At 36.6% G+C, this 12,196-nt stretch overlaps 1 protein-coding gene across 7 annotated transcripts in view; it reads right to left on the bottom strand.

Moving 5' to 3' along the window:
• The window catches only part of STAU2 (staufen double-stranded RNA binding protein 2), a 304,830-nt gene that overhangs the window by 179,489 nt on the left and 113,145 nt on the right, over positions 1–12,196 (bottom strand). For all 7 annotated transcript variants that reach the window (XM_036065333.2, XM_036065329.2, XM_036065332.2 and 4 more), the window contains 3 exons: positions 6,953–7,112; positions 5,561–5,668; positions 3,290–3,502 (listed from right to left, as the gene is read on the bottom strand). In XM_036065333.2, coding sequence (XP_035921226.1) covers positions 3,290–3,502; positions 5,561–5,668; positions 6,953–7,112 — 481 coding nt within the window. The remainder of the gene's footprint in view (positions 1–3,289; positions 3,503–5,560; positions 5,669–6,952; positions 7,113–12,196) is intronic.

Genomic DNA, 12,196 nt, shown 5'->3' with positions numbered 1-12,196 from the left:
CTGCAGGGAGTCTGCTCCTCCCTCTGACCCTCCCCCCTCTCATGTGCTCTCTCTCTCATTCTCTCTCTCTCAAATAAATAAATAAAATCTTTAAAAAAAAAAAAAAAAAAAAAAAGAACTGTAGAGCCTAGATGTATAAGACCTATAAGAAAGGATAAAAATTCTGAAAAACCAAGATATTATTTCAACCTACCCATTTATTGGCCCACCATACTTAAAAATTACCTAGATTCCAACTCATTGTATGCATGCTGCTTTCTCAAAATAACCCTACATTTCAGAAGATGTCTATAGGCTTTACTTTAACATAAGACAGACACGGTACAAATAATTCCAAGTGTGATGTATGTGAGGAAAAATGCAAGGGGCTAACCTAATCTGGGAGTGGGGGAGAACAAAGAAGGCTTCCCTAAAGAAGTCAAGTTCAAGCTGAGATATGAATGGTGGATAGGAAGAAAGTTCTGGAATAACATGCTTATATACTAGAAGTAGCAGCAAATAATTTTGAGAATTCAAAATGTTTATCCCCACTCTGGGGAATAACATTTAAACAATAATCTTGCTTTTAATGGCTAAAGTTAAAAGCAACAAGGTTATGTTTATATCCTACCATAAAAATGTATAGATCTTTTTTAGCCTAATGGCTCATTATTTGTAACTTACTAAGATTCGATTTAGTTTAATAAATTAGATGGAAATTACTGTGACCAGTTTTGTGCTGCCACTCTGATGCAGAGCACTGTTCTTCCATCATGGAAAAGCTATAGATTTTATATATAAAAATATTTAAGACAAACAAAAAAAACAAAACAGACTCACTAATACAGAGAACAAACTGGTGTTTGGCAAAGGGGAGCGGGATGGGTGAAACAGGTGAATGGGATTAAGAGCTAAAAACTTCCAGTTACAAAATAAGTAAGTTAAAGGAATGAAAAGTATAGCATAGAAAATACAGTCAATAGTACTGTAATAACGAACAGTGACAGATGGTGACTACGTACTCAGTAATGTGTAGAACTGCTGAGTCAGTACATTGTACAACTGACACTAATATTTCATTGTATTTCTACTATACCTCAATAATAAAAAATTCTTAAAAAAATACTTAAGAAAACAGACCATGGATATATTCACATACATATAAGATGTGAACAGAGTGAGATACAAAATAACAATAGTTAATCTTTATTGAGCACTTATAATTTGTATTGTTGATAAATACTTAATAATAACTACTAACACATTCTATGTATATTTCAGTTAACACATAACAATCCCTATGAAGCAAGTTCAATTATTATTCCTACTTTCATATGCAAAGAAATAAAAGATTAGAAAAGTTAGGTAACTTGCTCAGGTCACAGGGGATTCAGACTCAAAACTGAATCCAAACATTATGTTCTTAAAGCCATATTCTACTCCCTAACCATGTGGTTAGAGCATATGAATGAAAGCCAGCCCTCAGAATCAATAGGACTCATGATAAGTGGATCTATTTGACATTTATTTTTAGTCTACCTTATATACAATATAGAATGCTATTTCAGGGAACTCATAACCTACACGTTCTCAGTGAGATAATGATAGTATTCATTAAGAACACGTGTATGGGGTGCCTGGGTGGCTCAGTCAGTTAAGCTTCTGCCTTCAGCTCAGGTCATGATCCCAGTGTCCTGGGATCGAGCCACGCATCACATTGGGCTCCTCGCTCAGTCGGGAGCCTGCTTCTCCCTCTCCCTCTGCCTGCCACTCCCCCTGCTTGTGCTCTCTCTCTCTCTCTCTGTCAAATAAATAAATAAAATCTTTATAAAAAAAAAAGAAGAAGAACACATGTTTATATAGTTATTTATGTAAATACGTATGCATGTATTTTTAAATAAAACCAAGGTGCAAAAGGCAGAAAATCTATAAAAATACTGTAGTTTTACCATTGTATAATCTAAACAAAAGAGGTTCATCAGAGATAAAACGTACAGTTGACCCCTGAACAATGCTGCAGGGAGGGGGAGGGGGGAGCACAATACCCCACTCAGTCAAAAATCCATGTATAACTTTTTTGTTTTTTTTGTTTTGATTCCCCCAAAACTTAACTACCAATAGCCTATGGTTGATCAGAAGCCTTACCAATAACCTAAAACAGTGAATTAACACATATTCTGTATGTTGTATGTATTATGTACTATATTCTTACACTAAAGTAGAAGAAAAATGTTACTAAGAAAATCACAAGAAAAAAAGAAAATCATAAGAAAAAGAAAATACATTTACCATATTGTATTTACAGAAAAAATCTGCATATAAATGGACTCATGCAGTTTAAACCCATGCTGTTCAAGGGTTAACCGAGCTTCAGTTTTGTAATCCTTGATTTGTAGAGCAGAACCAGAAGTCTGCTAACTAAGAGACACTGACTTGGCAACTGACATGCTGGCAACTGAAGGCTTTCTCTGTTAGCGAAACTCTAGCTCATGCAAGTCATACATACTGAGCACTCATAGGCAGTGTCCTTACTCAGGGCTGAATCATCTCCCCCATTTTTTGGTGGTGGTGGTTGTTAGCGTAAACAAAAAAAAATCTGCTCTAGTGAAAGAAAAGAGTTACAACATCTTGAAAAAGTGTGTGCTCTGTTTTCTTCTTTGGCAAGGTATACATGCTTGAAAGAACAGAAACAAAATACTACCACTTACCTCACAGGGCTGCTATGAGGATTAAATGTGATAAAGCACATGAAGTGCTGGGACACACAGTGCTTTATATGTATGAGCCGCTGCTATCACCCGCATTGGTATTAGTCATATGAGTATTACTCTGTAACCTACCACCATTTCATGATATCCCAAGAAGGTACTCTATCGCAGCCTAGTGTGCAGAAAGAACACGGCACTGGAAATCAGAGTAGTTCAAGTTGCTCCACAGCCCAGGTGAATAAAAGCGAGCAAATTCTTTGAACATGTTTCATAAAACCTTACTTGTAAGAAGAGGTGACATCATCTACCTTACACAGTCCTGATGACAATGACACTAAAGGGGATCATGAATGAGAAAGTATCTTTTAAACCATAGGAAACTATAAATATGGAAGGTTTGATTATCTGATGAACAAATGCAGGTGTCCAGTGTCTAAAAGCAAAACAGAACTGTTGCTAACTTACAGTCCAGGGCCAACCGTGACTCTGGGGCAGCATATAACGCATAGGTGTAGGTGCCTGCCCCATGGAAAAACTTTTATCTACAGTCACTATAATATTTATATAGCAAAACTGACCAGTGTTCACAAGCACACACTTACCTTTACTATTGTTTTAGGGCGTTTTTTAAAAAATAATTTTGGCTTTTCAACCACAGGAAGAGGCGGAAGTTTCTTAAGCTCCTGTAGGACAGTGGTGGCAGCACGCTTCTTGGAGAGCTTTTTGCTATTTCCCTCTCCTTCCGCAGAGAACTCTCCCACTGACACCCGAGTAACAAAGCTTTTCATATGTGGTGGTCCACTTTCTTTAATAACCTATTAAATATAAGTAAAATATTTAACATAGGCACTTACGAAATGTTCTCATCCCATGAGTCTTTTTTAAATGTTCACGTCATAATCAAAATTGAAATTATAAAGAATTATGCCAAAATTATAGATTTCTTTAATAAAGTTATATAGATATTATACAGGGACATTCATTTATGATACTTATGATGCTTAATGAACTGAAGTCAAAAGAACAAAAAACCAAATAAATACATTCAATTCATAGTCAAAATTTGTGTTTTACTAGCTTAAAATAGGCAATTCTAATTATGGTGACCCAGTTTCTTATGGAACTGAAAATTAAGAATATAAAACATACCATATTGGATTAGGTGCAGAGACCATCCATAACAATAATTTGTATATAAATGTGTACATCTCTAATTTCTTCTCTGTAATAAGTTACTGAAGTACAAGACTACTTCTTCCCGGGGTTCTCTAGCCCATAAAGCATCCTTCATGTGGAAGCCTCTCAAAAATAACTTATGGGTGAAAATAACCTATTTTTGATGGAGGCCTCAAAGGCTGTTTTATAGAAAGGAATGTTTACTTTCTGCGACATGATCTTAAATAGGTAAGTAGACATACCATAAAAAATACCTATCTTTCTAAAGTAATGGATTATGAATCTGTCAGCCATGAATGTTCCTAAACCCTGTATTAATGTGTTCTTCAAACTATGCCAGCTTTTGGAGGAAAGATGCCTTCCAAAACCCAAATGCTCACAACTTCAGTCGCCTTCAAAATTCTGACCTATAAAAGATACTCTATTTAGTTAAATGGTTTACTGTTAACTTTATATTAAAATTCTGTCTTCTAATATTAGATACCAATTAGGAAAAGAAAAGGAAAACAACAAAGTATCTCAATAATTCAACATTATTGGGGATAAGAAACTTACGATGAGCATACTTTCCATGTAATTTAAGTTTACTAATTGAAACACCAAAACTGTTTAACTACTTTGATGGATATCCTCTTCAATTAAAAAGAAGAAGTATGTACTTAACTGACTTAACAGAGAATACTAAATATCTGACCTTTTATTGCTCACATTAGATCATCATTATGAAAACCAAATATTCTATACTATGATATATTGATGCTTCCAAGGACTTCTAAGACTTATAAAATTGTTCCTATTCATTGTAGCCTTTAAAAGGCCCATGTTCCAATATTTTTTTTAGTACATGCAATTACTTTAGATAGCTTTTCTGTATTTCCCCTATCATTTCTTGCTGGGACCATCAGGCCCTCAAGTACTTTGCATCCCTGCCTTCCTCATTTTGCTGCTTTTAATCTGCCATAGGGTGAGAGATCAGATAACCCAACTGAGAATTGTGTCTAAGGAGATACGTCCTTGGTTGAGGTCGGTTGATCTTGACAGTAAATAAAATGCGGGAGCTTTCTAGTTGGTGAACATCCATAATTTGAAGGATACTCCATAACTGTTTCAGCTTATTTCCTGGGTTTTGCCTATTTTCCAGATATCTGAGTTACAAAATTAGTGATCTCTTAATGAAGGAGGTATTATAATAATTTAAAATTTTTCCCTTTTAAATTTCACATTTTATAAACATTTTGTGACATGTTTATCTGGTTGTAGAGAGCTGCTTAATTACTTCTCAGTGATTTATTAGTAAAAGTTAAATTTAAACCTATTTTGATTCCACAAATTTAGAAGAATTTAGTAGTAATATATACACGTCACTTTTAACTTGAATACTTTGAATTCAATCCCATTAAAAACACCAAACCTTACTACAAATTATCTTATACTCACAAAATGTTATGATCAAAATGAAAACATCATATATACAAATTATTTAATACAGAAAAGCCGAAGAAATCAGCAGAAATCCATGACACTACAGTAAGTTCTATTTCCCCAGGGCCTGTATGAGTTCATGATGGAGAATCTGAACATAAGGAAGCACACTAACTCTTTCAGGATACTAGTACACTGGTTCATTAATTTGTTTGTTTATTTTAAATAGTGAGGAGCAGGGGAAGAGAAAGGGAAGATCACTACTGAGCACATACCTCAAAACTGACAGGCATATTTCGCTTCAGAGCAATTTCAAACACTAAGCTGATCTCAGATTTATTCGCATCTTTGTCATCATCCATTTCTTTTCCTGATTCGCCATTCTAAATCACAAAAAATAGGATGACGATGAGTCTTCACTTTGTAACAAACTGTACATATATTCTACAATCAAGAGGGCCTATTTAAAATACAGTAAGAAACAAGAAACCAGAGACTGTACCTTGTGGATTCCTATATAACCACAGGAGTTGTGGGCTTTGCTGCGAGGCATTTTGTGATTTAATTTGTAGGGTTTTTTTTTTTTGCTCAAAGCGTAAGAATAAATGCTGAGTGTGGAAATCTTTTACACAACCATATACTAATTTGAGTTTATTCTATGTCCCCAGACTCAATTCTCTTTAGAGATGTCTATCCCACACCCACCCACACACACACACACACACACAACACTTTCCCTGATATTCTAATATGCTGTTTAATCTTCTGTAAAGACTAAACTATAGAAAGCTTATAAGATGCAAATCAGGGTTCTGGAGCTCTGTCTCTGGCTTTGGCACCAATTTAGTTATTCACTTCTTTAACACATACTTCTGAAGAGATTCATATATGTTGAACACAGGGTATTAGAGATAAAAAGATCAAGAGACAGTATTCCTACTGCCAAGAAACTTATGACTTAGTGTGAAAACAGATAAGCAAACAGATAAGAATCATAATGAAAGTGTACAAGGAGAAAAATACCTAAGTCAGCCATTAACTAAGATGAATCTCAGACGGGGAGGACAAGAGGTTTGAGAGCACGGGAAATGTAGGAGTTGGACAGAACAGTTTGCAATAACTAAGTGGAGAACTCAATAAGGAGGTGACTTATAAGACATGTCTGAGCCAGAGATACTATTTTGAAATCAACAGAGAAGGCAGCCGAAGCCATGGGAAATGGGTGCAATTACTCAAGATCAGCTGATATCCTGGTCTATAAAATAAAGTAGGACTGAAAAAAGTCCACGAAAATCTCTTCCACTTTTAACTCCTTGATTCTAAATGAACACAATGTAATCTCTGTTCAATAAACACAGCATTAAATGAAAGGTAAATGAATGCTATTTCTCATCCTTGCTCACATCCTCAAGTCCTGTGCTGCCTGAGAAGTAAACTCCATAGGTGAACCAAAGTCCTCAAAGGTAAGGTCATCCTAGCAGGAACACATGAGTCTAGTACAGTAGACAGGTGATCTGAGAAGCAAATCATAGCAGGTCACCACTCTAATATTCTTTCCTATCAGAAGAGATTACCTCTTTTATTTATAGAAATGCATTTATTTGTCTTGTCAATAATCTCACTGGGGAACTATAAGGAAGAGACTGTCACAGGTAGCAGTAACATACCTGAGGTGATTTTTCTGGAATAGGTTCATTCTGTAGTGCTTGAAGGGCTTTCATTGCAGCATTGTGTCTAGCAGCTTGTCGAGTCTTTCCTTCCCCAAAAAATTCATTATTTCCTACAGTCAGCTGAACATAAAAGATCTTGGGCATTGGGCAATGATACCTAAAATAAAAAAATAAAAAATATTAATGGTAGTCCAATACAACCATTCTGTAATCATGAGTAACATTTGTTTTCTTGAAAATGATAGCAACCATATAATGTACTATACTCTCTTATTCACCCCAATCAAGTATTAACCTCACGAATATATTTATAAACAATAAAATATGAGTCAATATAGCTACAAATCTATTTCTCCATGAAAAGCATATTATAGAAAACATGACCCCAATCAAGTATTAACTTCATGAATGTATTTATAAACAATAAAATATGAGTCAATACAACTATAGATCTATTTCTCTATGAAAAGCATATTATAGAAAAAATATTAAACATAATATGGTAAAAATTATTCAATTATATCACGGAAAACTTTTAGTAAGAAGTTTTCAGTCAGATTTTGACAGATGTGAGCCGAATGGTCTGGTGCTGAAGGGAGCCACAACAGATGCAGGAGACAGGCAAGCCCATTTAGGGGACAGCATGCAGAGGACGGTGACTTCAGCAGAAGACAGTTATGGCTAGACATGGGGGAGGCAGAGAGATGGAGCTACTACTCCATTCCAAAGGAATAAGTACTTTGCCAAGTAATAAGATCAGACTGAACATAAGAAAGAATGGGGAGGTAAGCCAATTCTTGAGCAGATAAGCAATATTATAATAAAATATACTTAAAGAGAAAATTTTTAGCAGGTTTGTGTTTAACTACTGAAGCAAGGAGTCACAATTAGAAAATAGTGATGCAAATATGAGGGGATAACAGGGTTGAATGAAGAACAAACTAGAAGAAATGAAAAAGAAATAATTAAGAGGATATGCAATGAAATTGATTAATTCAACAATTATTTATGGAGGATATTCTTTATGAAGAGGGAATATGACAATGAACAAAAACACATTGTACTGGGCAAGACAGATAATAAATAAGGTAATATGCAGAATATCTAGTATGTTAGAGATCTAAGTTAAAGAGAAAAAGGAAAGGTCAGACGTGTCAGGGAGGTGGGTTTTAGACAGGGTGACCAGCGAGGGTCTCACTGAAAAGATGACAATTGTGTAAAGACCTAAAATAAGTGAGGGAGAAAGCCACCCGGATATCTGGAACAGTGCACTTGAGGCAGAGAAAAATAGCAAGTGCAAAGGCCCTGGGGCAGCAGTGTGCCAAGCATGTTCAAGTGATTCAGAAGATGCCTATCTGGCTATAGTGGAGGGATGCGGAAAGAAAAGTTAAGAAATGAAAAGAAGTAGCCAGATTCCATAGGGCCTTACCTAGAAATTATTGTAAGGTTTTGACTTTTATTCTGAGTGAAATGGCCAGCCACTAGAAGGTTTGGAAGAGAGCGACATATCTGACTTGCATTTTGGAAGATCACCTGACTATTATGTTGAGAACAGACTGTAGGCAAATGATAATGGAAGCAAGGAGATCTATCAAGAGACTACTACAAAAATACAGGAGAAAAGCAACAGGGGCCTGAACTAAGGTGGCAGCAATGCAAGTAATGAGAAGCAGCTGGATTCTGAATGAATTTCAAAAGTAGAGCTGATAGGGGGTGTCTGGGTGGCTCAGTCAATTGAGCATCTGACTCTTCATTTCAACTCAGGTCATGATCTCAGGGTCATGGGATTGAGCCCTGCACTGGGCTCTGTGCTCAGCAGGGAGTCTGAGATTCTCTCACTCCCTCTCCCTCTGCCCCTGCCTGCCCTGGTGCACATGCACTCTCTCTCTCAATAAATAAAATCTTTAAACAAACAAAAAAATACTAATAATAAGTAGAGCTGATAGGGTTTACCCAAGGATTAGTTATGGAACATGAAAGAGGAGTCAAGGATGATCCCAAGGTTTCTGAGCTGAACAAGTGGAAGACAGAGTACCCATACAGTGAATTGGTGAAGACTGCATGCAGAAGGATTTATTTGTTGGGCATGCGTATCAACAGCTCTCGTGTGGAAATGTTAAATTATTCAGCCTGTTTAGACATCCAAGTGGAGATGTCAAGTGAATAGTCAGATTTCTGAGTCTGGACTCCAGGAAAGAGGTCCAAAGTAAATATAAAATTTGGGAATCATATATATATATACATATATATACTATATATACCATATATAAATACCATATATATATATGGTATTTAAAGCCGCAAGACAGGGGTGCCTGGGTGGCTCAGTAGGTTAAGCGTCTGCCTTTGGCTCAGGTCATGATCCCAGGGTTCCAAGATCAAGTCCCACATCAGCCTCCTTGCAGTGGGGAGTCTGCTTCTCCCTGTGCACCCCCCCCCCCGTGCTTGTTCTCGCTCTCTCTCTCAAAAATAAATAAAATCTTTAAAGCCGCAAGACAGTGAGAACTCTGTGGGAAGGAGCAACAGGAGAAAAACCAGGCAAGCACAGTGTCCTTCCTGAAAGCCAAATGGGAAAAAAAATCTATCTTGGAGGAGAGAGGGGTCAACTATGTCAAATTATACTCACAGGTCAAGGAAAATGATGACCGAGAACTAAGACCACTGAATTGGGCAATTTAACAAAACTGAAAAGGAATGATTTTGATGCAATGGTGGATATACAATGTAATGCCAAAAATTAAGTTAAAATAACGCCAGTGCTGAAAAATGTCTGTTCCAAGCAAAGAGAAGTCCAATTGAAGTCCTACTGAGTTCTGGATGATTACTGAACAGCCGAAGAGCAGTGTTCCATATTCCCTGAGATAAACTGGACAGAGCCCATTGTGTACGAATTCACCAGGCAGATGGGAGTAATCAGGGAAGGTTTACAGAAGGTAAAGGACTAGAAAGGTACACCAGCACTGAAGATACAGATTTGGGAGGCAGTAATTGAAACCATGTGAGTGGATAAGCACCTGGAAAGGGTAAGTGTAAAGGAACCAAAAAAGAGAGCCTGAGGCTGGGATCTGATTGAGGCCCGTGATCAAAAGGCAGGGGAAATAATAGACGGCAGTGAAGGAGATGAAAGAGGGTCAGAGTTAGAAAAGAGATTACCGCACAATGTCAGGGAAATCAACAGTGTCAAACGTCGTGGAGAAATCCAGAGTATGAAAAAAAAGAAACAGTCGCTGTTTTAAATTCTTAGAGTCAATTTTCTTGGCCCACAGTTTTCTATTACTTTAAGATAAAGCATTTTAAGTGTGTTTTTATTATGTCATAGGTTCTCATTTTTAATTGGCAAATATAAAAAAGTTAAAGGAAGAAAAAACCACTTATGGTAAAAGACTTTTAATATGCAAAGACTAAAAAGCATTAAAAACCACAATCTGTTTTGCTCTTTGATTACAATAAGTAGTACACTGAGGTGCACAATTTCCTACTGCATTCCTGAAGTGCACTTTCCTATTATTTTAGATCCCCTTTAATGCAGATATCCTAACAGACCAATACATTAAATGCAGGTTATCTTCATATTGTATACCACAAAATTCAGTATTCCACCTACACAGAACTCCGTGCATATTTTTAACTCGTTCCACTATAAAACTTTAAAACAGACAACCTGAAATCAGAAATTTACTCCTGTACTAAGATCTTATATGGCAAGCTTTCACCATAGAGCAAATGTTTACAATTAATTATACACTTCTGAAAACAGAGGTCCACAACTGGAATGCTAACAGACCTTTAACTACAGGAGAGGGAGTGGGCGCCACTGTAATCGCTAAGGCCTGCTGACAATTACAAAACTCATTTCGGTTTGCCACAGAGACAAACAAAATTTCTGTTCATTATGACTTTACTGGAATATGATGTCATAACACATAACCATACTGAAACAATCTGATTTTCTGACCAAAATATTAATTGCACACTAAAGAGCCCTTGGGGCCTCTTCCTTTTTGGCCATCAAACACGGCTCTATATATGTATATGTGGATACATATGTATATGTGCATTATACTGTACAACTATCAGAGGAAAAATTAGGTTTGTTGTCTTTTAACAGAAAAAGTAAACTATTCTAGCACTAACAACAGGAAATACCAAGACCAAATGCCTGACTTGTTTTGATCGCATTTCATTCCATCCTCTAACTTAACAATGGTTCTTAATATTCTACCCCCTGTGGTTTGATCACCTTATATATCATATCTCCTCATATCATCACAACAATTAAGATTAGCCAGAGTACCCTCAATAATGGCACCCAGACTCAATTATAGGAGAGGTGATGCAGAAAGTCTCTTTGTATGTTAGGTCCTGGTCTCTAAATATTTGTTTCCTTTGCTAAAGAAACACTCAAAGTTTATTAACTTTGAAGGTTGATGTGTTCTAAAGAGAAGTTCTTTTCTGTAATTTATTTCAAACATTAAGCTCATTTTTGGTAAAGTACTTTTTTTTTTATATTATGTTCATCACCATACATTACATCATTAGTTTTTGATGTAGTGTTCCATGATTCACTGTTTGCGTATAACACCCAGTGCTCCACGCAGTACGTGCCGCCCTCTTTAATACCCATCACCGGGCTAACCCATCCTCCCACAACCCTCCCCTCTAGAACCCTCAGTTTGTTTCTCAGAGTCCACAGTCTCTCATGGTTCGTCTCCCCCTCTGATTTACCCCCCTTCATTCTTCCCCTCCTGCTATCTTCTTCTTCTTCTTTTTTTTTAACATATAATGTATTATTTGTTTTAGAGGTACAGGTCTGTGATTCAACAGTCTTACACAATTCACAGCGCTCACCAGAGCCCATACCCTCCCCAATGTCTATCACCCAGCCACCCCATCCCTCCCACCCCCCACCACTCCAGCAACCCTCAGTTTGTTTCCTGAGATTAGGAAAAAGTACTTTTAACAAGTGATATACATATTTCTAAAAATTAGCAGATATTGACCTAATCTTACATTGCTATTCTTGAATGATTTTTCTCAATGAGAATTTTGTGGTCAATGTTTACATTCCCATAGCGATTACTGTTAAAAGATGGGCCATGAAAACTAATCCATCCAGGCTATTAAAGTTTCAGGTTCAAGGGCTTCTACCCACAGTCTCCAAAATGTATTTTGCGAAGTGCGATCCCATCATCAGAATTATCCTCAGTGCTTGTTAAAAATGTACATTCCTGTGCTCCACCC

Source organism: Halichoerus grypus, chromosome 5, assembly GCF_964656455.1.
Source record: "Halichoerus grypus chromosome 5, mHalGry1.hap1.1, whole genome shotgun sequence".
Lineage (NCBI taxonomy): Eukaryota > Metazoa > Chordata > Mammalia > Carnivora > Phocidae > Halichoerus > Halichoerus grypus.
The sequence above is the reverse complement of the archived record's forward strand: the minus strand, read 5'-3'. Positions and strand labels throughout refer to the sequence as shown.